This window comes from Chiloscyllium plagiosum, unplaced genomic scaffold (genome assembly GCF_037043375.1).
Source record: "Chiloscyllium plagiosum isolate Xiang-an unplaced genomic scaffold, Cpla_swu_hap1 HiC_scaffold_16, whole genome shotgun sequence".
NCBI lineage: Eukaryota > Metazoa > Chordata > Chondrichthyes > Orectolobiformes > Hemiscylliidae > Chiloscyllium > Chiloscyllium plagiosum.
In genome coordinates this window covers 89,697,442-89,724,909 of record NW_028270154.1, presented here as the reverse complement: position 1 = coordinate 89,724,909, position 27,468 = coordinate 89,697,442, and the positions used below count along the sequence as shown (strand labels likewise).

The 27,468-nt window shown below is 39.1% G+C and overlaps 1 protein-coding gene across 1 annotated transcript in view; it reads right to left on the bottom strand.

Annotated features, from left to right (window-relative positions):
* Positions 1–27,468, bottom strand: part of LOC122556831 (lysine-specific demethylase 3B-like) — a 132,166-nt gene that overhangs the window by 8,706 nt on the left and 95,992 nt on the right. Inside the window, exons 17-26 of the mRNA XM_087995075.1 lie at positions 25,704–25,831; positions 23,982–24,309; positions 20,626–20,885; positions 12,685–12,954; positions 11,494–11,665; positions 9,357–9,447; positions 9,141–9,271; positions 7,932–8,051; positions 3,897–3,920; positions 733–872 (exon numbers count right to left, since the gene is read on the bottom strand). Of these exons, the coding sequence (XP_087851201.1) occupies positions 733–872; positions 3,897–3,920; positions 7,932–8,051; positions 9,141–9,271; positions 9,357–9,447; positions 11,494–11,665; positions 12,685–12,954; positions 20,626–20,885; positions 23,982–24,309; positions 25,704–25,831 (1,664 nt within the window). The remainder of the gene's footprint in view (positions 1–732; positions 873–3,896; positions 3,921–7,931; positions 8,052–9,140; positions 9,272–9,356; positions 9,448–11,493; positions 11,666–12,684; positions 12,955–20,625; positions 20,886–23,981; positions 24,310–25,703; positions 25,832–27,468) is intronic.

The following is a 27,468-nucleotide window of genomic DNA, read 5'->3' as shown; positions in this document are numbered from 1 at the left end:
AGTTGAGGAACAAAATTAAATCTGAATACTGTATGTCTGAGAAATATTCACTGAACAGATTAATATTAAGTTAGGATCCATTACTATAGTAAACTGAACAATTTAAGTGTGGCAGAAAGAAATTAATCAAAAGGAAGTGAAAACAACAGCTTTCCTGGGCCAAAAGACAAGCATTTTAGCATGTTGAATGAGGTTAGGAAAGAAATTTACACAATAATGACTAAAGCCACGATACTTGAGGAAGTCAACAAATTCAGGTTGGCAAGTGCATTTTCATTAAAATCAGAAAATAGTAATTGTGTAAACTACCAGAATTGTAATACAATTGCATTTAAGTAAAAGTTTAAAATGTATTTTGGAAACAGTGGGTGATTCAAAGCTTTAGTTTTGAACTGGAATATCTACAGTGCTGCAGAGTGTTGTCCAAGACAAAGCAATGTTCTTGTTTGCTATCTCACCCAGCACCTTAAATATTTACTCTCCACCACCAGCTCAAAGTATCACTGTGCACCACTGGTAAGATGCAATGCAGCACTTCAACAGTATTCCTTTGGAAATTCCACAGCACAAAAATGGTGGCAGTTCAAGCTGACCGTTCACCAGCATCTTCACAACAGCTCTATATCCTGTCCTTGCCAATGACATCCGTATCCAATGGATAAATCATTAGAACATCTTAACATGATACCTTTGGTAAAGGACATTCACACTTAAGTCCACTGTGAAGCTCACCTTTCTGAGCAGCTCTCTGATCTTCTCAGCATCTTTAGCTGCATAGATGTGCCAGAGTGCACCAGCCTTCTCTTTGCTTTTGTGGATTCTTTTCTTCGTCACCTCATCCACATCACCCTCCTCAATGGTTTTCATTACCTCTGATCATATACAACACAATAATGCATGACATACAGTAAACTATATTGACTTCTACAGTGCTTTTAACAGCGAATAGCATTGCAAGGTACTTCACAAAGATAGTTCGAAGTAAATAAATGCTGAGCGCATGAATGAAATGTTAGAGAGATTGAAAAAGGTGGGTGTTAATGGGAGTCATAAAGGAGAAAGAAGCAAATAGTGTTGGTCCCACATTGTAGAATGTTGAACCAGCACAGTGGACACAGCCACCAACAGTGGGAAATAGGTTGTATGACTAGAAGAGATGGCAGAGATGGGGGTGGTAATGTCATGAAATGGTTTAAATGCAAAGACAAGAATTTTAACTGGAAGCCTTAAGGAGCAGGGAGCCAACATGGCAACAAGATCAGGTGTAATGGATGATGTCCCTTTTATTTCTTCGACCAATTATATGGATGCTACCTGGCCTGCACAGAGAGACTTGGGTTGCTGGCCAACTGCACAGTTTACAGCAAGGCAACCCAAAGCTTTCTCTGCTGTGACCAATTTTAATATTTCACATTTGGCAAGACCACAGGATAGGGTGGGTGGTTGGGTAATATGTGGTCAAGGGAATTGATGAGCAGACGAGACGCTAGTTTATCCAATAGTTGAAGATATATAGCAATCAAAGAGTCAAAGATGAGGTAGCTGGAAGTTTGAGAATCCAGATTTAAGTGACTTGATGGAAGAATTTTATTTCCATGCGCTGTTGCAGAAAGAAATGGGGTTGGAATGGATTTGGGGGCGACAAAATAAAATGGGCCAAATGATCCTTGTTTACAGAACTTGGGGAAATTAAAGAGGTAGAGAAGGCAAGGAGAACTGAGATGGACATTAAAGTCATAGAGGATATGGAATCAGCCAGTACGTACAGAGATGGTGGAAAGGAGGGAAGAAATATTTTTATGGCAGAGAAGAGATTTAAAACTAAATTTTGTTTTAACAGCCTATCACCACAGTGCTTGAAAGAAGAACAGCGATACAAAATAGTTAGGAACAAGATTTAAATACAGGTAACGCAAGACCACCATCTATGAGCAAACCTTTAGTCAAAATTAAGATGCTAATGTAATCATACATAGATTATGGATGAGCAAGGACCTTGCTTAAAAGTGAACATTCTAGACAGAGCAGTTCGACAATGAATAATTTTAACCTGGAAGCTTGCGGGATAGCTAGCAAACAAGCAGACTGATCATTTGTACCATTACTTGCTATCTTGACATGATAAACCTATAACATTTGCCACTTAGCTATGTTGGACAAAAATTGTAAATAGATCATGGAAGCCCATTGAGGACTTGTCTACTCCATCAACTTTTATATTTTTTCTCTTTCTGCTTTGAAGGGCTGTAATACTGAACTCCTAACTTTTAAAAATTTTTTCTGATACCTAAGATTTTGTCGTCGACACTTTTGCCTCTAAGATAGTGCCAAAAATGGTGACTTTGCACACTTTTCACTGTTCTCATGAATCCCTGTATAGGAAGCTAGTGCACACGTGCAGCAAGTATTCAGGAAGGCTAATGGAATATGGGCTCTTATTTCAAGGGGGTTGGAGTATAAGAGTAGGGAAATCTTACTGCAACTGGATAAAGTGCTGGGAGACCATACCTAGAGAACTGAGAGCAGTTTTGTCCCTTATTTAAGGGGAGAGATCATTTCATTGGAGGCAGTTCAGAGAAGCTTCACTGGGATGATCCTGGTATGGAGGGATTGTCTTACGAGCAAAGGGTAAGCAGGCTGGAACTCTACTCACTGGAGTTGAGAAGACTGCGAAGCGATCTCATTGAAACATATCAGATTGTTAAAGGGCTTGACAGGGTCAACACTGAAAAGATGTTTCCCTTCATGGGAGAGTCTAGGACCATAGGACTATAGTCTCAGAGTAAAGGGACACCAAGGTAAGACTGAGCTGAGGAGGAATTTCTTCTCTCTCAGAGTTGGGTGTCTTTGGAACTCCTGGCCTCAGAAAGCTGCGGGAGCTGAGTCCTTGTGTATATTTAAGGCTGAGATAGATAGATTCTGGACCAGTCACAGAGTCAAGTGTTGCAGGAAAAAGGCAAGAAAGTGGATGTGAGAAATTTTGGATCAGCTATTACTCTCTTCAATGGTGCAACAGTCTTGAGGAGCTAAATAGCCTACTCCAGTTCCTATTTCTTATGACCTATGAGATGCAAACTCCAAGGTATAACGACTGGTTTATTGTCTGATTCTGTGCATTTATTTTAACTAGTTTGGAATCATCATTGCTATTCTCTACAGTTGAGTAGTCATTACAGTGATAAAGCTCCACACAACTGGTAAATTATGTAAAATAAAACAGAAAGTGTGTCAGAAAGTTATTGATTACACACAGCTACTAAAAACCTGTACTGCAGTAGTTGGTTACCTGGGGACACACATTATAAAACTAATGCAGAATTTCAAATAATTTTAGAGGCCCAGGAAACAAAGTGTAAAGAACACTGCCATTTGCCACATTGCCAGGTCTCTAACAAGGTAAGTACAAACCAAGCCTCAAATTCATGATTCAGTCAGTAACAGTTTTCAGAAGTAAAGTTGATAAATGGAAAAATGTAGGTGTTAAATTTTGAGAAATGTCAGTCAATGAGATTAGCCATAATTAACAGAAATATTAAGTGCATAAAAAGCTTAAGTTGTTCGAAGTTAAAGATGCATTAAAAATTTAGGCCTTTTGGAATGTCATGACAACTGAGGCCAATCAGAGAATTGCAAAGGGAACCATGAACTCCAGCACACACAGAAAATGACCTGCTGCACGTCCTGAGCACAAGAATATTTCAACAAAGGCATAAAGCTATTTGCTTAGTGGATGTAGAGATTGTTGTGTTATTTTCAGTGCCACCCACAGTTCTTAAGGTATTTGCAGCCTACTTCAGAAATGTGCCACCACCACCTGATCTTATGAATAATGGAAAAAAATGAGAAACGACTGCAATGTACCACATGCCTCAAAAACAGAATGAAAATACACAGACCTGTCACTCCATTGTTGTCTGTACCTGTGAAGGAGAAAATTAATCATGTAACTTAAAAAAATACAATTATCTAGAGTGACCCAGCCCCACAAAAAAATTAAAGCTCTATATTTGATTTAAATGTGATTATTAAGAGCTTCCCAACGAACTCCTTTGACTCAAGATCATTCTATTCAGTTTTTTAGGGTCCTTAGAAAAGACTGCCACTCCCTCCCCTTCTAGAGGTGCTACCTTCTTGCTAAGACTATACAAGGAATACCATGAACACTTATCTGGGATATATTGTCATTGGAGATATTCCAGAGCAGGGTAAATAGGCTGATCAGAGGTATAGAGATCAGGTTGAGCCTGTTCTCATTTAGAATGAGGGGTGACCTTACTGGAGCATACAAAATTCTTGGGGAACTTGACAGGGTAGATGCGGAAAAGTTGTTGCCTCTTGTTGGAGAATCTAATATCTCAGGGTATAATCACAAAATTAAGGGTTGCCCATTTAAAACAGGGATGGAAAGAAATTTTTGCGCTCAAAGTTGTGAATCCGTGGAATGCTTCACTGCAGAGGGTTAGAGACGCTGATTCATAGTGTTCTAGGTTGAGAAAGATTTTTAATCAAAAAGACAATCAAGGATTATGCAGAAAAGGCAGGTAAAAGTAGAATAATAACTGTCAGATGATCTATTATCTCACCAACTGGGTTGAATGCCTATTTCTTCTTCCACATTTGATGGTGTTATGGAACACAATGGTTTAGTTCCACAGTCACAAACTGGTTTGCTGGGAAGAGGTCACTATTCTTGCATTTGCCTTGAGGGCGGGTGCCAGCTAGCTACATACACAGTCAAGAATATTTACCCTTTCTTGACTAAGCTTAAGATTTATCAAAAAATTAACAATTTCTCAATATTAAACCTGCAACTTAAATAATCTTGCCCCCCCCCCCCCCCGCCTTAGTTGAAATATAATTGGAACCTAAGAATCCTTACAAAGCTTATCCCTCTCTTGACTCAGTGGGCAGCTCAATAATGAAAGATTAAAACACAAAATTCTATAACCATGCACATCAGGGCCACTGATTTACAGTACAATTTAAATTCTGTTTTACTAATTGGGCATGTAGAATTTCTTTGATTTGAGGACTGAATGTGAATATTTAATCATTTTTCCTGAAAAAACAGCAAGTCAGTGGTCTTGAACATGACAATGAAAATGATGAGAATACAGGGCTTCTTCAAAAGTACCACATCACTGCACAACAACATTGGTACAATATCCTCCAACTGACATGACGAACAAAAAAAAATTTCAACATAAGTATTCAGTTCTGGATTAGTGTAGTTATAGGGTGCAATTTTTACTGCAGACATAATTCTGAGGTTGCAGTGAGGTGGCACTGGAGAACATGCTTCTGATGAGGGGGGGTGGCACAACTTGGTCTCTGCAATTCCAAAAACGTGAAATATATTTTACAACCTTCGGCCTGAGATGGAAAAGGACATTGTTGCCAGCAGTATCTCAGTTTTTATACCAGGATCTTAAAAAGGAAATATCTCAAATGCTCAGTCTTGATGAGTGACACCAACACAATTATTAACTAAAGGTGCCTAATATTTGTATTCTGGAATAGTTTCTGGCACAGAAGCATTGCCATATTAGGAAATTTGATCATAGACTTTGTGATCACAGGTTTGGCATTCCCAACAGTTTGTTTACATCAAATTAATTAATTCAATTTCATGGCTAAAAAACGAATGATAATCTCTCTCTCTTCTGGATTTAAGATGCTTTAAAGAATAGATTAACACTCATCAGTTTAGCTCTTTAATACTATTACACTTCTTGTAGCATTTAAAAATCATGTTACGTCATTATTTTAAGAATTAAAGTATATAGAATGTTTAAACAGATGTACTAATGATTACTGATCCAACGACGGTCCATTCAAAACAACAAATGCTGGTGATCAGAGCAGGTCAGACAGCATCCATGGAGAGCGCGCAAACTAACGTTTTGAGCCTAGATGAGTCTTCAACAGAGTTTCAGCTCAAAATGTTAGTTTGCTCTCTCTCCATGGATGCTGTCTGACCTGCTGTGATCTCCAGCATTTGTTATTTTCAGCACAGATTCCAGCCTCTGCAGTAATTTGCACGTTTTTCTATCTACACACATACGCACTCAAATGTGACACTGAATGACTGAGAGATAGCGCATACACATGTTGTATGAGCTAACTTTACATGACAGCATAAATCACTTGAGAGGAGCAAAACTGACATCAAATATCTAAGGTGATATCAGGACTAATGGTTAAAAAAGTAGGTTTGTGTGATAGACAGGAAGGAAGGGAAGAAAGAGAGGGAGGGAGAGAGGGGGAGGGAGAGAGAGGGAGGGAAGGAGACTGGGGGATTTAGAGAGGGGATTCTCATATATTGGACCTAGGAAACTTGAACAATGGTTCATAAAAATCAGAATGAGCAGAAGGTCAGAATTGGAGAAGCGCTGAGAACCAGAGGTTTTACAGGATATGGAGTTAAGAAGTGATGTGACAAGGATGGGATCTGAAGATTGAAGATATTTAAATGAAGACTTAAATAAGCTGATAACCAATAACCACCAGCAAATACTGGTATGATGGATGAAGAAGACTTGCCAAGGGTTTGTGTCTGAGCTTGTCTCGGCGTCAAGCATAACACCAGTGATTCAATCAGTCTGGTTCAACCTCAAGCCAGTTGTCACGGAGAGGAGTGTAGTCAATGATCAGGCACAGAATTGGCTTGGGTCTTTCAAAATGCAGACACACACTCAATAACATTTGATTACACAGGGGGCTAGATTCTACAGTCAACACTGAAGTGATATTATGATTTGCCACTGATTGGGTAATAAATCTCACTGGGCCTGTGGTGAGAATTTCAGTTTTCCCACCATAATCCAATTAACCACACTGTTCTTTACCAATCATTCTCAGCACTGGAACTATGTCAACACTGTCAAAAAATCTACACATATTAATGGATTTTCATAGACCTCCCAAAAAGGAAACTAAAAGCACCAAAACAAAATCACTTAATTTTTTTTCCAAACATAGCAAATTAAAGATTGGGACACAAACAAAGGATGAAGGTAGATGCTAAAATAGACTAAGATATTATTTTTAAAAATTAGTACTAGCATAGATTATAATTTAATCATGTAACATAACAGTTATGTTGCTTATCAAATGATAGTAACCACATCAGCAGCATACTAACAACAGAACTAAGTGATCCCACAACTAATGATCAAATCAAAGCTATGCAGTTCTGCAACAGCTATGAATAGCTTAAAGAACAACAGAGAAGAAAGCACCAAAAATATTCTCAAAAACAGCATAGCCCGTACATCAGTATAAAAGATAAGGCTGCAGCATTTGCAATCATCTTTAGCCAGAAATAATGAGTGGGTGACTCATCTCAATCTCCTCTTGAGGACACAGTTAATCCAACTTATTCTATACTGATAGCTATACTGTCAACACTACCATCCATCCCTTACGAATTCCAATTTAGAGAGGTTAATTAAAGGTGTGCAAAGGTTACTGGTTAACAGCATTTGATTATAATGTGTTTGAGAGGCACACTGAATGATTTTACCAGTCCTTTTTAAAAATCAATCATGTCAATTTACGTGCCAACTTTTAAAAAAGTCAACATTGGAGGGAAAATCACACGTAATTATGACAACTTCGGATCCATGTTAAAATGGTCCTGAATATAATCCTACCGCTTTCAGACACAGGAAACGTGACATGGAGTTACACACACAAAAACACACAGTTTGCACATTTATTTTTACAGCTTCCACATAAATAAAGGAAGTCAAGTTCACTACTGAAGCCACAATTTATGATTAATTCTGCAGAACAGCAGCAGTAACATGAAGTTATATCACTTGAGAAAATTATGAACAATGCAAGGAACTACTTTGTGCAATTTGTCATCACTACGTTACCAGAATAAGTTACCTATCACTGAAAACTAAACTACTGACTGCACTTACCTTCTTCATGATTGTTCTCTCCTAATGGTATACCAACATAAACCATCACATTAACCGCATCTGATACATCCAAATGGAGGTTTGTTGTTCCAACTTTCCGATCTTCTGTTGTTATTAACCCTAATGAGAAAAGACAATGCACTTCATTCATTTTAATTTAATTACAGTGATGCATATAATTAATCATTAACCTAAAGACCAGGTGGACAGTAAATATTCTTCCAAAGCAGTAAGAAGTGCTCCAAAAGATCAATATGATTTTACAACCAAGTTAATTACTTGCCAAATTAATATAATAGACATGTGGAAGCTGAGAGAGAAGAAAATATGACAAACGTTTTAACCATGCAGAAAAATGACTGAAAACCAGGTCTGATCACCATATGCCAGACTGACAAAGTAGTTCAATTAGAACACAGAAGACAAAATGGTCATAAAAGATGAACCAGATCAGAACTATAAAACAGGATCTGTGCTTATGGCCTTTTAAGCAGTGGATTCAGGGTAACATTTGCGAACCACCTTGTTTTGCTAACATGTCTTTGTAGTTCTGCACATAACTTAGATAGAAAAGTTAGAATGTTCATCAAGCAAAGTATAAAACTCAATTGATAAGGATGTCAGGAGTGCCTCTTGTTTGGCTATTATGATTTTGTTTGTATCAACCAAAGCTAAATTTCCAGTCACACTTGAAATCTTGCATTAAGTTTCACATGAGAGACATCTTAAGTTGTGGCTTACCTAATCAGAGGCAATAGGAATACAAGTTCTTGCACAACAAATTTTATTATTAGTTTACCTGTACATATTGCCTAGCTAATATCTATGTGTGAATAAATTACTGCTTGTCAGTATTGCCAGGAACCAAAGTAACTGGTCTTCCAAGGTTTGAAAATGAATTAAAATATGTACAAAGTACTACAGTAGACTCATAATACAACTCCTGGGAATTGAATTCTATATATTAACGGTATGTATTTGGCAAGATACAATGCCAATTTCTGCAATCAGGTTTGCCTGGGATCAGCAACTTTACACCACAAGAATAGAAGAGTTCTACTGCTACACTGAAATTCCAAGCTTGGATCAGAATTCATAATGAAGCACACACAACAAATTAAACTAAGTTTTGTGGAAGGCCAGGAACTAATATGTTGACATACTTGTGTAAATCAGAGGGAACCTTTTAATACAATGTGCGTTACTGACCATATGCATTGTACATCTTTGGTCCGAGGTCAGGGCGTACAAAATAATTTGGGAGCCGTGAAGCCAGATTTAACCTTCCATCTCTTTTTGTGTATTCAGGTAGTGGGAGGTTGTTCATCAAATCTTCAAATCTGCATGACAAGAAATAAGAGACTGACTTTTTGTATCTGCAATCTAAGAGCCTGAAGATATCAGCATGAGTGCAAATTATATTACCTGGTTGGCATCATGTCCCTAAAGTCTTCACCTGGAGGCCAGTCTTTGAGCTTCAATACCATTGGCTGTCCTCCTTCAGATTTCAAACGCTCTGTGGCACAAAAGCATAATTCAAATTGGACTCCAGGAATTTTGAATAGGTGGCTCCAAACCTTATGTATATGAAACAGTTTGAATAAACTGCTGTCAGTACGATCTTCCTCACTCATGATGTTGGCTCAATTTTAAAAAAAAGTGTTATATCATTGCTGATTATAAAGCAGCTATTGGGGCATGATCCCATTAGGGAATTGACACTATAGACATGGACAATATTTATATATTCTAACATGAGACGGCCAATGAAATTGAAAGTTGTATTTTCTGAACAAAACAGAAAAAAGTGATGCTTGGCTTTAATATTAATGCAAACTTCTAATTTCAATATTAAGAGTAGTCAAATTCATGAGAATAGACAATAGACAATAGGTGCAGGAGTAGGCCATTCTGACTAGGAGCCAGCAACTTTATAATAGTTAAATGAGTTAATTCACAGACATTTATAATAGAGTCAATCCCAAATATCTTTCATGACCCAGAGTTAGAAGCAGTTAAAAAGTACAAAATCTCCCCCTTGGTACACCATGGTGACGGAATTGGTTTATTTCAATCCTGTTGATTACAGCCCTGCAAAATTAAAGCATCATCTAAAAATTGACTTGAGGTTTCCAAATGACAGCTTGGTTTCTGTAACAAATAATGAAAATTAATAATTATTACATGACGGTCTAGTGGCATTATCCTTTGCCTACCAGAGACCCAGGTAATGTCCAGGGTTTGAATCTAGCCTTGGCAAAGGGTGGAATTTCAATTGAGTAATAATCTGGAAATTAGAGTCTAATGATGACCATGCAACTGTCGTCAATTATGGTCAGGGACGAGGGTTCAAATTTATTTTCCGTGTCGACTGTTGAAGTTGCTTCACTCATCATCATGACTCTCTGATAGTGGTTCAGAAGTCATTGGTGAACAATATGGAGGTGAAGGATTTCTGAGAGATATTAATTATAGTGTGGTGCCTGAGACAAGGCTATTTTGGACCATTATGTTCAGGGTCATTCATGATTGGAAATATCCTACTATCTGAAGATGTGTCCAAAAATCAGCAAAGGACTTTCCTCAATGGAAAGTCAAACATCTACTTACAGCTGAAGAGCAGAAAACCAATCTGCTTCAGAGTTAGGTGCATTCTAACACCAACGGTAAATGATAGTTTAACTTTTCAGGGCTTGAGCTCATACTATGGACAGCTAGCTGTGTCATCATTTACCCTGAAATGTGCCGTATGAAGACATTCCAAAATAGTTTCATGATGGATTCCAAACTACAATTGATAGAGCAGCTAACAGTGATTTTTCATTAAATCTAAAGAGCATGTCCCTGAGGGCCAGAAGCCAGAGAAAGTATAATGGAGAGTAAAGAAATGGCTGAAGAATTGAACACATACTTTGGTGCTGCCTTCACAAATAGGAATACAAATAACCTCCCAGAAACGTTAGGGAAGGATGGGTTTGGTGAAAGGTGGAGAATCAGTCGGAAAATGGTGATGTGGAAATTAATGGAGTTAAAGGCTGACAAATCACCAGGGCCTGAAAATCTACAACCCACAGTACTAAAGGAAGTGGCCCTGGAACTATTGAATGCATTGGTGGTCATCTTCCAAAATTCTCTGAGTTTGGAACAGTTCCTACAGATTGGAGAGTGACAAATCTAACTTCCCACTATTTAAAAAGAGAGTGAGACAAAGCCACAGAAAATTAAAGTTAACCTAACATCAATAATGAGGAAAATGCTAGAGCCCATCATAAAAGATGTAAGAAGCAGAATGTATATAAATCATTAATGGGATTGGAGGGCTGACTGACTCCTTGCCTCAATGCTTCAGTATAATTATCAGCAAAGTCACTGGCTTTGCTCGTAAATCAAACCAGTTGATAGCTGACATGTCGAAGGTGAAATGTATTGATCTTATTCATTTCCCATGAAAACAGAAATCAGTTGGGCTTGATTGTGAGACCTGTACAGTAGAATATTCCACTGACGGGTTTAGAACTTGAAAATACAAGACTTAACACTTAAAAATAATCTTTCTACTTACTTGAAATGATCTCAAAGCCATCCCAAAAATCCCGGACTTTCACATCAGAGATGATGGCACAGTTCCTACAGTTGACCAGATCAACTTCTTGGTCTCCAAACTCTCGGCTGAAAGCTTCCGGTTTCCAGAGGGCTGAATTCAATTTCTTATGGACACCAGACACCAACACCGGCTGGCAAGGAAAACAGATCAGTCATAAGATAAAGGTCTGAAGATTCAAAGCACTCTTGAATTGATTTGTGGTTTTTTTTTTAAATGAATGACCATGCTGTGTTAGAGTGTAATAATTACTGATCAATATGGTTAGCAGTAAAACTAATATCAGGCTACTCAATGGAACTGAGTCTACAGATAAACAGTCACAATGTCACAACAGTAGAATCCAAATTCCTTGACGGTTTGTGTGAACCAATACAGTATTTATTTTAAACAATTACAATTTTCCGATGCTACATTCACAGATTATTGGTGTGAACTAATCAGGTATGCTAAGTTTTTAAAAGGTAAAGCACAGGCAGGATGTTTGCATACAGATGTGGAACCACACTCTTGAAATACAAGACTAAGATGGATAGGTACCCAATTTTCTTTTACCTCTGCAATTGATCTGTATATAAAAACAGAATGAACTTATTGCAAAATGTGACAATGGACTAAAACTCAAGGCCAGTTTGAACTGTTGTCACTCTGAACTATCACATGAAAACAATTTTCAATAAAATGTGTGAATGATCGACAGATCTCCTTAAAAGGCTTGAAGTGCCGAACTGAAGAATTTTTACTGGCTGGATAGTAATGAGTAGCATCAATAAGTGAGAAGTTTGGTGACATACCAAACTTAAAAAGCTATCATCTCTGATAATGTGTTAATGGAAGATGATGCCCCCAGACCAAAATATAACATAAAAGGAGGACAAAGTGACTAACAATGTCATGATTTTTTTTAAAAAAGGATGGTCATTGCAATTCCAGGTTGAGTATGACTGGGAAAACTCATTGAATGCTTGTAAATAATTCATTTTACAGAGTATTCCCAAAAAAATTATCATGCACAACTTTGTACCCACACCCCACTAAAAGTGGTTTTGTCTTCACACTTGTACCATTAGCAAGCCAACCAGAAAGTGATTCAAAGACTTGCATGCGTGCATTCAATTAGGTAGGATCGTTCTTTGTGGCGAGAATGGTTACCTGCCCCTGCTTCCAGCATTCCCTAAATATTTTCCAGTTATTTTTGTTGCTGGGGTCTTGGAGACAGAGCAGACGACCATCACAGAGCCAGCAGTGTTGTGTGTTTGGGTCCAGAACACTCATTTCCATTACACCTTGCTTTTTACTCTCCTTCAATGCTTCTGTAGGATTCCCACTTCGCTTTGACGTGTCTGTAGACATTTTGTTCTCTACCACTGACGCAATTATGTGATCCAGAAAGTTTGGTAGGCCCCCCTTCCCCTTATCAGCCTGTGTTTAAAAAACACAAAAACAACTGCGTTAATAACTAATAGCTATTAATCAGTCACTTGAAATAAAATAACTTCAATGTTCTCCTTTGTTGGAGGCATCTAGAATGTAATATTTTAGACTATTAACATAGCTTCTATCACATAGGAATGGCAAGGCTGCTGAAACGCCTCGAACACAGATCGCTTAGGGTGTAGGTTTGCTCGCTGAGCTGTAGGTTTGATATCCAGACTTTTCATTACCTGGCTAGGTAACATCATCAGTGGCGACCTCCAAGTGAAGCGAAGCTGTTGTCTCCTGCTTTCTATTTATATCTTTCTCCTGGATGGGGTTCCTGGGGTTTGTGGTGATGTCATTTCCTGTTCGTTTTCTGAGGGGTTGATAGATGGTATCTAGACCTATGTGTTTGTTTATAGTGTTGTGGTTGGAGTGCCAGGCCTCTAGCATGTCTTTGCTTAGCCTGTCCCAGGATAAATGTGTTGTCCCAATCGAAATGGTGGGTTTTTTTTCCAACTGTGTGTAGGGCTACGAGGGAGACAGGGTCATGTATTTTTGTGGTTCGCTGGTGTTCATGTATCCTGGTGGCTAACTTTCTTCCTGTTTGTCCTACGTAGTGTTTGTGGCAGTCCTTGCATAGAATTTTGTAGATGCCATTGGTTTTGTCCATGGGTTGTACTGGGTCTTTTAAGTTTGTTAGTTTTTATTTGAGAGTGTTGGTGGGTGTGTGCTACTAGGATTCTGAGGGGTCTTAGTAGTCTGGCAGTCATTTCTGAAACTTCTTTGATGTATGGTAAGGTGGTTAGGGTTTCTGTCTGTGTTTGGTCTGCTTGTCGTGGTTTGTTCTTGAGGAATCTGCGCACTATTTTTTGAGTATCCGATCTTCTTGAATACTTTGTATAGGTGGTTCTCCTCTGTTTTCCGAATTTCGTCTGTGCTGCAGTGTGCGGTGGCTCATTGGAATAGTGTTCTGATACAGCTTTGTTTGTGTGTGTTGGGATGGTTGCTGGTGTAGTTCAGTATTTGGTCAGTGTTTGGTCAGCCACAAAAAGACACGACCCTCTCTCCCTCGTAGCCCTACACACGGATGAAAAAAAACCCCCACCATTTCAACTGGGACAACACATCTATCCTGGGACAGGCTAAGCAAAGACATGCCAGAGAATTCCTAGAGGCCTGGCACTCCAACCACAACGCCATAAACAAACACATAGATCTAGATGCCATCTATCAACCCCTCAGAAAATGAACAGGAAATTACATCACTACAAACCCCAGGAACCCCATCCAGGAGAAAGATATAAATAGAAAGCAGGAGACAACAGCTTCGCTTCACTTGGAGGTCGCCACTGATGATGTTACCTAGCTAGGTAATGAAATGTCTGGATATCAAACCTATAGCTCAGTGAGCAAACCTACACCCTAAACCTCAACCTGAGCTACAAACCTTGCACAGAGATCACTTTTACTTCCCTTGAATTAAGATCAAATCCAAATATCCATATAATTTGTAATATGAAATGTGTCCATTCTTCAAAATGGTAAATGATTTTTAAATAATTTAACTAGTATTCATTTCTTAGCTTGTAATTATAGTCCCTGGTTCAGCAGAAAAAATTTCTCCACTATTCATACCAGTGAATGCTGTCCCACGTAATGGCTAGATCATACGGCTTTAGTATTTACTCCAAAATAAATCTGATTTACGGGATTAAAACTCAGCAGCATCCATGTTGACTTTCTCTGAACCTTCACCATTCCCTGAATTTCTTTTTTAGACGTGTGGAGCCGAATTTGGGCATGATAACATCTCCTTTTATGCATAGTATTAAAGTCACTACAGATTCGAGGTGCACGGATCAACTTCTGTGCAAGCAATCTTATTTCAAACTCATGGTTGGACCAACCAACATCTGTTGTCCACTCTTGACTGCTAGAGGTTGGATTGGGGTGGGTGGGGGGCGGTCGGGAAGGAGAAGAACAGAAATGGTATTGTAGTTCCGACAGTCAGGATGGTCTTTAGCTTGTTGCATGCGTGTTACCATACATACATCTGGTGCACTCGCCCTTGTACATGCATTGGCAGTTGTGGGTTTATGAGGTGTTGGCTGGGGATTTGGATTTTGAATGGTGCACATTGCTCCCATGACATGAGGGAATCCATATTAAAGGTGGTGGACTGGGTGCCAATCAAGTGGACTGCTTTATCTGGATAGTGTTGAACCCTTTGGGTATTGTCGAAGCTGCATTCATCCAGGTGTGTGGAAGGGGTTCTGTTGCATCCCTAGCTTGTGCCTTGTAGATAGTGAGGAGAAAGTGAGGACTGCAGATGCTGGAGATCAGAGCTGAAAATGTGTTGCTGGAAAAGCGCAGGTCAGGCAGCATCTAAGGAACAGGAGAATTGACGTTTCGGGCATAAGCCCTTTAGATAGTGGACAAGCGCTGGAGAGACATGAGATGAATTTCTTTGCACAGCAGATCCTAACAGAAAATGGTGATGTTGTACATACACAAGGCAGGGCTTTTACCCGATTGCTATCACTTTGTGGGATAGAAAATCACTTTTGTGTTCACATCTTTCCTGACATACTTGGCAAAAGTTCGGATACAACACTGCCACAGGCATTGTGCCACATGCCAGGGTTAAGGACATCCCTTGGAACTGGAGACGGATTTGGAGGGAGGAGGTTGAGGGATCCACACGTGGCCATCCATACACTGGAAATACTGACATTGATAGAGGCAGAATACACTTTTTGCTCTAAGATTGGTTACAATCGCAAGGGAATTGCAGAGCAGCTATATGGGTAGCAATACCCAGAGTAGGACAGGAATGGACAACATGCATATAAAATACAGCAGCAAACAGGATCTGGGGTGGGAGCAAAAATGGTGTAAAGGCAAAATTAGTGAATCTTTATTTGAATGCATGTAATGTTTGGAACAAATGAAATGTGATCATATAACCATTATGGAGACACAGTTACAAGGAGTTCCGAGTTGGGAATGAAATATTCAGAAGTATGTGACGTTTTGAAAGGACATGTAGGTAGGAAGGGAAAAGGTGGCACAGTAACTTTGTTAGTATGAGACGGAATAAGTACAATAGTAAGAAATGAGATTGGATCAGAAGGTGTAGAATCCATACAGGTCAAGATAAGAAATAACAAGGGAAGATGACACTGGTACGAGTGGTCTGAAGGACCCCAACAGTAGCTATATGATGGGACAGAGAATATATCAGGAAATGATGAGGGCATGCAAGATAGACAGTACATTAATAATGGATAACTTGAGTATTCAAGTAGATTGGGAAAATAAAACTGGCGGAGGTAGCCGCAATGAAAAATCTGTAGCTTTATTTCAAATAGTTTCCTGAAACGATACGCTGTACATCCAACCAGGGTTCAGTTTATTTTGTATCTAGCAATATGTAACAAGTCAGGTGTAATAAATTATCTCAGAGTAAAAGACACCCAGAAGACAGAGACAGCTGCAGAATTCAGTGATCTTTTAGAGAGTGAGAAACGTGGGGCATAAACAATGAATGTAAACTTAAATAAGAATGATGATGGCAGCATTGGCAGGACAGTGGACTGGAAAAGGGACTTAAGCAGCAAAGACAGTTGAAGAATAATTGCAGACATTTATCAAAATAATTCATGGCTCACAACAAAGATATAACCCTAAGTTCAGGATAGCATCAAACTGATAGATAGAAAATATGTGGTGAAGATTACTGGTAAGTCAGAAGATTAAAAATGTTTTAAAAACCAGGAAAAAATAAAAAAAGGAAGAAAATAAAATTTGAGGGCAAACTCATTAGCAATATCAAAAAGGGCAAAGGCTTCTTTAAATACATAAAATAGTAGAGAGAAGCCTAAGTGACTATTGGCCTTTAGACAATGAGATTGGGAAAATAATAGCCAGAAACTAGAAGTGTTAAATAAATAATTTCTATAAGTCTTCACAGTAGAAGACACAATAGCGTTCCAAAAAATACTAAATGATCAAAGGAAACAAATAATCATGAGATAGCACTAGATATATTAACAAAACTAAACTCAGCAAAGTCATGATAAGATGCATCCTTGAATATTCAATGAAATAACTACAGAGATGATGGATGCATGGGTAGCAATCTTCCATGAATCCATAGATTTGAGGAAAATTCTACAGGTTTTGCAAGCTGCCAATGTAGCACCCTATTCAAAAGGGAAGGGAGGCAGAACCAGTTAAGAGTTGGCAAGGGAGCTTAATAGCTATCATTGGCAAAATATTTGACTTTATTATTAAGGATTCAATAGTAAACAATTAAATTGCTTGAAGTCACTCACGGGACGTGGGCGATGCTGACTGGCCTGCATTTATTGCCTATCCCTATTTGCCCTTGAGAAGGTGGTATTAAGCTGCTTTCTCAGATCACTGCACAATGCCCTTAGGGAGAGAATTTCAGGATTTTGATCCAGTGACAGTGAAGGAACAGAAACAGATTTTCAAGTCAGGATAGCGAGTGGCTCGGACAGGAACTTCTAGGTGGTATTCCAATGTATCCGCTGCCCTTGTCTTTCAAGATGGAAGCATTCTGCAGTATGGAAAGTGTGAAGGATCTTTGGTGAATTTCTGCAGTGCATCTTCAAATTGTGTTCGCTGATACTTTTAGGTGCTAGTTTTGGGGGGAGTGGATGCTTGTGGATCCGGTGCTAATCAAGTCAGTTGCTGTGTCCTGGAGAACATCAAACTTTTTTAATGTTGTTGGAACTGCACTCACCCAGCTAAGTGGGTAATATTCCAATACACTCCTTGTGCCTCACAGATAGCGGTCAGGCTTGGGATAGTCAGGTGGTGAGTTACTTGCCTCAGTATTTCTAGCCACTGACCTGCTTTTATAGCCACCTATGTGTTAAATCCAGTTGAGTTTCTGGTCAGTAGTAACTTACAGGATGTCAATTGTGGGAGATTCAACGATGGTAACACCACTGAATATCAAGGGGTAGTGGTCAGATTGTCTCTTATTGGAGATGGTCACTGCCTAGCATTTGTGTGTTATGAATGTTATTGCCACTTGTCAGTCCAAGCTGGATATTGTCCAGGTTTTGTTGCATTTGAACATGGACTGTTTCAGTAATCGAGGAGTCGTAATAATACAAAATATAATCTAGCAAAATCAGTTGGTTTCATGGATGAGAAATTTTGTATGACAAATTTATTCAATTTCTGCTGTGGTTCTGTTCGCCGAGCTGGAAGTTTTTGTTGCAAACGTTTCGTCCCCTGTCTAGGTGACATCCTCAGTGCTTGGGAGCCTCCTGTGAAGCGCTTCTGTGGTGTTTCCTCCGGCATTTATAGTGGCCTGTCCCTGCCGCTTCCGGTTGTCAGTTTCAGCTGTCCGCTGTAGTGTTCGGTATATTGGGTCCAGGTCGATGTGTTTGTTGATGGAGTTTGTGGATGAGTGCCATGCTTCTAGGAATTCCCTGGCTGTTCTTTGTTTGGCTTGCCCTATAATGGTAGTGTTGTCCCAGTCGAATTCATGTTGCTTGTCGTCTGCGTGTGTGGCTACTAGGAATAGCTGGTTGTGTCATTTCGTGGCTAGTTGATGTTCGTGGATGCGGATCGTTAGCTGTCTTCCTGTTTGTCCTATATAGTGTTTTGTGCAGTCCTTGCATGGGATTTTGTATACTACATTAGTTTTGCTACATGAGCAAAACTAATGTAGTGTACAAAATCCCATGCAAGGACTGCACAAAACACTATATAGGACAAACAGGAAGACAGCTAACGATCCGCATCCACGAACATCAACTAGCCACGAAACATCACGACCAGCTATCCCTAGCAGCCACACACGCAGACGACAAGCAACATGAATTCGACTGGGACAACACTACCATTATAGGGCAAGCCAAACAAAGAACAGCCAGGGAATTCCTAGAAGCATGGCACTCATCCACAAACTCCATCAACAAACACATCGACCTGGACCCAATATACCGGCCACTACAGCGGACAGCTGAAACTGACAACAGGAAGCGGCAGGGACAGGCCACTATAAATGCCGGAGGAAACACCACAGAAGCGCTTCACAGGAGGCTCCCAAGCACTGAGGATGTCACCTAGACAGGGGACGAAACGTTTGCAACAAAAACTTCCAGCTCGGCGAACAGAACCACAGCGACGAGCACCCGAGCTACAAATCTTCTCACAAACTTTATTCAATTTCTTTTAACAGGATAGATGAAAAATAGTAGATATTTGAATGGATAAGTTACCAAATGCTAGGCTACCTAAGATAAGAGCCCATGGTATTGGTGCCAGCACATTAGCATGAATAAAGGATAGGTCTACCAATAGGAAACAGTGTGGGCATTTTCAGGATGGCAGCCTGTAGTTACTGGTGTGCTATAGGGATCAGTGCTAGTGCCACAATTATTCATAAATCAATAACTTGGATGAGATAAACGAATGAATTATTGCAAAGTTTGCAGATGACACAAAAATAGATGGGAAGGCAAGTGGCGAATATGACAGCAAACAGTCTGTAGAGAGACCTTGATAAGTTAAGTGAATGAACAAAAACTTGGCTGACACATAGGAAAATGTGAAGATGTGCACTTAAGCAGGATTAGAGAAGTGGAATATTCTTTAAAAGGAGGAAGACTGCAGAAAGCTGCAGCACAGAGGGCTTTGAGAATCCTCAAGCATAAATTACAAAAAACTAACACATGCTCTTTAGCTGGTAACAGGGAACACCTGAAACACTGAACAATTTGATTCATTTGTCTTAGGGAAGATCTAGTGACACAGGCCAAAGAAGGTTCACTTGGTTGATCCCAACTAAGATAGTGAGTTTCTTTTGACCAGAGGTTGAGTCTGTACTCACTGGAGTTAAAAACAGTAACAGCCAACATTATTGAAACATACAAGATTCTTAGGGGACTTGTAAGGGTAGATGCTGAGAAGCCAAAATAATTCTGGAGATCAGTCGGTCAGGCAGCATCCATGGAAAGAAAGCAGGCTAACATTTCAAGTCTAGATGACTCTTCATCAGATGTTGTGTCCCTCATGAGGACTAGAGGGCATAATCTTAAGAGTAAGAATAAGGCCCACTTAGATGAGAAAGCATTTTATTTCTCAGTGGGTAATGAACTGGTGGAATTTTTTTATTGCAGAAGGTTGTAGACTTTAGAAAGTGGAGTTGAATATTATCAGATCATTGAAAGGCAGAGCAGGTATGATGGCCCAAATGGCCTATTCTTGTTCCTATACAGGAAGTTCTTCTATAACCCAATGGTTGCGCTCTTGCGCAACCCCACGTCATTAAAAAAATCGCACTTTGGAAAAAGAGCTTAAAGTGTTGGCGATGTAATTGGGTTATGGCCAACAAACATTTTAAAACTTGTGCTTTAGAAACAATGGCCCCTACTCGTCAATCACATTATAGCAAATTTGTGTTAATGAAATGCCCATTATAGCAGAATGACCTGTATTCTTATACTTTAGAATGACTATCCTTCTCAATTATACAATGATGATTAAAATACTTAATGATTTCCTTCTTCAACAGAAAATTCTAAACTCGCTAGTGAGAAGGCAGAATGAACTCTCAATGTTTTCATTAGCTTGAAAAGTTTTTACCTCTTTTCAATATCCAGAGTTTGAAACATTAGACAAGCTTACCGTTGAAACAGACGTGAAAACTGATGGAAATGGAAGGCTTGCCTCAGCAGTTCCCCTCTGTAATTTTCCTGGAGCAGAATTTAGTAGATCCCTAAGGCTCGATCCTTCTGTCTTTGTGGTTGAGGGTCCTCCAGACAAAAGGCTGCTGAACGGCTCTAGTATGGAAGGAGGCTTAGATAAAGCGTTGAATGAGTCCAGTGCTAAGGGTGGCCTGGAATCTTGGCTTTGATTCAACACAGATCGCAAAGAATTGGCGCTTTCTGGGAAGGAAGGGAAAATAAAACCTTGAACTAAATATATATTTATATGAATTCAAGGCGGCAACAAGTATACTCTTTGCTTCTTATTCATGTTAACCAAGATTGCTATTAATACAAAAGAAAGCTTCTTTAAAAACCTTTGCAGTGATCTGAATCAAAGTTATTAGCAGAGGTTTAAAATTTTGGATATCTGCTTCTGCATTTCAGATATGCATCACCACAAATGTGGCCCACCATACCTCACATCAGAAAGAGAAGCATTACCACTGCTATAACAAGATGCTGCGAGACAATATATATTGTTATCCAAGCAATCTTCCAATTAAATCTCTGGATGCCATGTTTCTCCATACTGTTCAGCAATGCACAAAATGGGGTGTTCATTTGTGGATGTCAGCCTGCCCTGGGAGATCTAATGACATGCTCCCTTGACACTATTTTCAATATTGATAAATTCATGGTAGTCTGATCAAGTTGTTTTTTAAAAATAGAATCCCTACAGTATGGAAACAGGCCCCGTGGCCTAACAAGTTCACACGGACCCATCCAGACCCATTCTCCCTACCTTGTATTTACCTCTGACTAATGCACCTAACCTACACATCTCTGACCACTATGGACAATTTAGCATGGCCAATTCACCTAACCTGCACAACTTTGGGCTGAGAGGGGAAACCTGAGCACCCAGAGGAAACCCACGCAGACATGGGGAGAATGTACAAACTCCACACAGACAGTCACCCGAGGCTGGAATTGAACCCAGGTCCATGGTGCTGTGAGGCAGCAGTACTAACCACTGAGCCACCGGGCTGCCTTTATGAGGATGCATTAGTTCTTCTTCCTGAAGGAATAACAAATACTTAGTACTGCAGGATCCTTGCTCTACAGCATTTTTAAAGCTCAAATTTGTCAACAACAGCATATAAATTCTAAGGTAACATAATGCAAACCATCAGATTCACCAGTTGTTACAACACATGGTGAAGATGATCTACAGATTATATCAAGCATATAGAGAGTCATTGTTGATTATTCAAAAAAACCAACTAGTTTATTAATAGAAAAGGAGGAGGCATTGACTTCATAACAATGTCACAGCAGTGCCTGTATTTAGGAACAGATGTTACTATTACTTTGTGTGAAGGGGATTAACTGTTAAGCGACATTGAGAGGGCTCGTGTTGCTCTGATATTGCCCCTACCTCTGGACCAGGAGGCCCAGCTTCAAATCCCACCTGGTCCAGAAATGGGTCATGACTTTGTCTGAGCAGGTTGATGAAAAATGTTTATAAATTAGAGGGCTGAACCAAGTTAGGAATGATCAACATGGCACCATTTTTAAAAGGAGAGAGAACAGTGATTGCATAAACTCAGCTTGAATCCTCACCCAAGAGTATAGAAGATTTTAGGTTAAGAGTTTAGAAGTTATCTAACCAAAGTGTTTTAAAAAGACAAAAGAATTTGGCACAGTAAACACTAAGAAACTACTATGAACAGAATGAGAAATTGATAAAAGTAGATTGATAAACCTAATAAGGCAATCAGCACAACCAAACTGTCTCATTAATATTTGTGAGCTTTGCTAAGTGCAAATTACCTGCTGCACGTTATTACTCCTGACTGGGTTGGTATGCTGGAAATCAAACCCTGGGATTCTCAGAGTCTTCACAGTAGTTAAGTACACAGAATTCTCCAATTTACCTGATTTTCAGACTTGGGTTGACAGAAAGCATGGGCCATGTTTCTGTACTCAGCAAGAATTACTATTTATTACAAAAAAATCTCCAGTTGTAGGTGAACAATTATGAACCAACAAACAGTTCCTTCGCTAAAACACTAACCCCATTATAAACTTCCCTGTGTGTACACACACACACCTTGACATTATGGGTAGATGCAAGAACTAGTTCCTGAGCCCAGGGATTGTTGAGATGATTCCTTTTCTGATCAGATGCTGCTTTTTAATCTCTCTTCTCTAGAGATCGTCACTCATTTACAGAAGGCAAAGGGTAACTGGCTCACACTTACAAAGGCCTTTGACTTATCAATTAAGCGACAGTTTACAGCAATTGGAAAAGGGAAATAAACTAGATATCTTCAGGCTTGAGACACCTTTCATTGCTGAACAAAAACAGCTCCTTCTCCGCCAGGGGGCTGATGGTTTCTGCCAAAACATTCATATACAAGCTGTTCAGCTACCCTGAGAGTTAGTCACATAGTTGTTGGAGGACAGAAAACCTTTCTCAATAAGTGCTAGTCACTAGCTCACAGGCCAATCTAATACTTGCTGCCAGTTAATGTTCCATTCATACATAGCCCTTGGCTTCAACTTGTCTACAAACTTGGCTTCCAATATGGCTTGACCAAGTAGCTATGTATACAGGATTTTGACTGAATATCAGATTACTTATTTTCTAAAATGGCAATAATCCTTTAACATCCTTGGTTTTGAAAACAGTTCTTAAATCTGTACTGTGAAATTGAAAGATAGCTGGATTAAAAATGTGTTGATTATGATCTTGAAGTGAAGTTGTTGGTTCCTGAAAATATACCCATGTTGGTATGTATTAATTCTTATGTTGATTTCCTCTATGCCTTATTGGTACTTTTTCCACTCAAATAATTTCATTAATTCACTTAACTTAAAAAAAAACTCCCCCTCTCCTGCTCTCTACAAACCTTCCTCAGTTTTACGAATTTGCTGATGGTGTTCAGTGTTTGCCATCTGGTGACAAGTAATGGCTACTACACCCGTGCAATTTTTAGAGTCAATAATCATTTTAACCATGATCTGGATTTGTTCAATTTGAATCAAATGTGACAAATTTGTACCTTTAACACAACCCTCAATGCATTAGCATAATTACTAAATGACATTCCATTGCAAATGTCAAAATGGCTGCCTCACAACTGTCACTAAATACAGAAACAAAGGATTATTTCTGCAGTTAAAAACATTTGCAAAACCCTCTCCCCACCCAACAGCCTACAGCACCAGCATCCCATTCCATTAAACAAAGTTGAACATGCTAATCACGAAGAAAGAGTGGCATAATCATGAAATAGCCTGGAAATTAACACTCAAAAGGAAATTTACCTTTTTTTTCCTCCTTTGCTTTCTGTGTAGCTAAGTCAGCCAACCAGTGTAATGCTGACGTAGTGTCTGCTGAACTCAGTGTGCCATCCTTCAAGCCAGCTGTGGTGGATACCCCTTCGTTGTCACTTACAAAGCTCAAATTATTGCAACTGTTCTCACCCTGGCTCATGGTACTGTTTTCACTCGCCTCACTGCTGCTGTTGGCTGGGTCTGGTTTCACTTCCACTAGACCGCCATCAGGTTGAGGTAAAATAATGGAGCCTCCACTGCCTGCTGACACCTCATTCATAGCAACTGCACTGGTAGGATTTGGAAGAATAGTTGAAAGCTGAAAAAAGTCCAGAATTTAAAATTAATCAAAAGAATTTAGAATTAATTTAAAAATGCCAAGATTGGATGAAATGCATAGAGGTTTGCATACCAAATCAAGCTGTTCAACCTAAGAAGCTTGTATTGTTTATCCATTCCCCATGCAAACAGTTATCAGTTTCTTAATATACTTAATCTCTATTATTTCCATATCCCTCCATCCACCTATTTGATCCTCAATAGTGACATAGTTTTTGCCTCAACAAACAACCCTGTAGATGAATTTCATAACCTCCAAATTCTTTGAAGAAATTTCTCACACTTTTTGCTTTAAATCATGTCATCCTTGAGCCCTCAACAATTGGAAACAGTATAGTTCAATAAACTGTAATTTCAGAAATTTAAACATTTCTGTTTTACTGACCAGTTTTCTGTATTGTTTCTACTTTAAAAACTGAAATTTTTCTTCATATTTGCGTTTCTCTGTACCAGTTAATATCACTAAAGTCTTCTCTCAGCCAAAATGCTACCCTAAGATCATTTTTACATTTCCTCAGTTCATCATTACCTCTTGGCTTTTATATTCTTTCAAGGTCCTGTCCCAGCATTCCCACATGTCCCCTTTCTTTCCAATCACTGTTTGTTTTCAGGGTAAAATTATTGTTGTTTTCTTCAACCAAAATGCAACAAATGGACTGTTTATCTGATCATGAAATATAACTATCACAAGTATCATTTCTTATTACTCTGCTTCTGGACCATTAGGATATTTTAACTTCCTTTTTATGCCATAATTAATTCCTTACCCTCTTTCCCCATCATGCACTTTACTAGAACTTCCCTTGTGCAAACAACATTGCAACTAAAAATAATTAAAAAAAGCTCGAAAAACTAAGCAGGTCTAGCAGAATCTGTGAAGAGAGGAATAGTTAATATTTTGGGTAAATATAACTCTCATTCAGAATTAGTATATTCCTCAGCTTTTGGGATATCTGTTCCTCACATTTTAGAACGTATGTACAAGGCTTCTCAATGCAAAATACACAGATGTTCCTATTATGAAAAGCTAATTTCATAGGAACAGAAGCACAGGATTAGCTGAATGGTGAAAGTGCCTATCATACAAGATCCATTACACAGGTTTTCTCCAGATATTTACTCAGCTGTCTCTAATTTTCTGACAGAAACAGACACTGCTTCCTACATTGAAATCCATTTTTCATTTCTACAATACCCCTCGACAGTTATTGTTGAAATATTTTCATCTCCCATTTTCGAACTTTGCCACTTCTTGGTTTTAAGCATATCGATGTTTATTTTGTCTGCACTCTTTAAGATGCTTCAGAAAAGGTAGTAGATTTTAAGTAAACTACTCTTGAATGCTACGTTCCAAAGGCCGATAATAAAACGTACCTGTGACATTCCATTTGGTGCTGCTGGCTTAGGCAGAGGTTTGAGCTGTTTGGTAATACAAGGGCAGTTCGCTTTGATACCCCACTTTCCCCTTGTTGCATGGACCATATCTCCAATATCATACAGAGCTGTAGATTGAGAGATGAATATTTTCAGAAAGGCCATTTCTTATGAATGCTTTGATTGTTCAATATACCTCAACTAATAGCATCCTTTTAGGTCTGTTATGAGCAACATGCAGAAGACAATAAAGACAGAATGCAGAAATTGTAATATCCAGAAATTATATACAAAGCTGAACAATTTCATGGCACTAGTAACAAAAACAGGAAGGGTTTTAAGATTAGATTTAGCATTCGATGCCTAATGTTACAATAGGGCAATAAGCCGCTTTGCAACAGTTCAATGCAGACAAGATTACAGATGCATGGTCCTTTTCCATAAACAAAGATAACTGCAATGCACATATGATCAGAAAATGCAGATGAGTGCATTCTGATATATTTCAACATTACATCGAAGGAATATGCTCACACAATATTTGCTAAGGGAGAACAAATTCAAAAATTGTTAATTTTTCTAAAATGTCTCTTTAAAAATTAGATACACGAAATAAACTGTAAACTTGTTCTTCAGCCAACAGTAACAAAGGAGTAATGATGCAACTACAAAACTAAGTGGGGCAAGATGACCTGCCTCAATTCTTTCAAAGATCTGCAATCTGTCTAGCGGCACGGTGGCACAGTGGTTAGCACTGCTGCCTCACAGCGCCAGAGACCCGGGTTCAATTTCCGACTCATGCGCATGACTATGTGGAGTTTGCACATTCTCCCCGTGTCTGCGTGGGTTTCCTTCGGGTGCTCCAGTTTCCTCCCACAGTCCAAAGATGTGCGGGTCAGGTGAATTGGCCATGCTAAATTGCCCATAGTGTTAGGTTAAAGGGGTAAATGTAGGGGTATGGGTGGGTTGCGTTTCGGCGGGTCAGTGTGGACTCGTTGGGCCGAAGGGCCTGTTTCCACACTGTAAGTAATCTAATCTAATCAATAATAGGGCATTTCTGCCAGTGAGATAACGCTGGTGCCTATACATATATGACAGTTGAAAGAACAAGGAAGAATTTGTAGTGCATAGGAAGCCTACATTCAATGGAATTAGAGGCGATGATGGCCTCGTGGGATTGTCCACTATAGCTAGACAGAAACTCAGGGAATGTTTCGGGCACCCAGGTTCAAATCCTTCCAGGCAGATGGTGGAATTTGAATGAACAGAATTGAGGAATGAAGAGGCTAATGTTAACTGCAAACCCACTGTTGATTGTTGTGGGAAATAACCATTTGGTTCATTCATGTCCTTTAGGAAAGAAAACCGCTGCTCTTCTCTGGTCTGGACTAAAACAACTCCAGATCCATAGCAATGTGCTTAACTTTGAACTGTCCTTGGGTAATTAAAATTGGAAATAAATACTGACCATGCGAGCAATGCCAACATCCGTGAATGAATTAAAAATAATCTTGGCTATTAACTTGCAGTAACCAGCCACCCCCATATTACCGATGCTAATACTTAGCCACATTCCAGGAAATGATTTCCTCTTTCAGAATAACAAACATATTTAATTTTGGTAGCCATTATGCAAGACAGACGTAATTTGGCTACAATAATGCACAAAGCTTCCATATAACAATCGAGTTAAGGTGGCATGTTACACAGCAGCAGGAAATCAACACTGTTTGTTACATTCTTGAGAGAGAGATTGATTAAATAA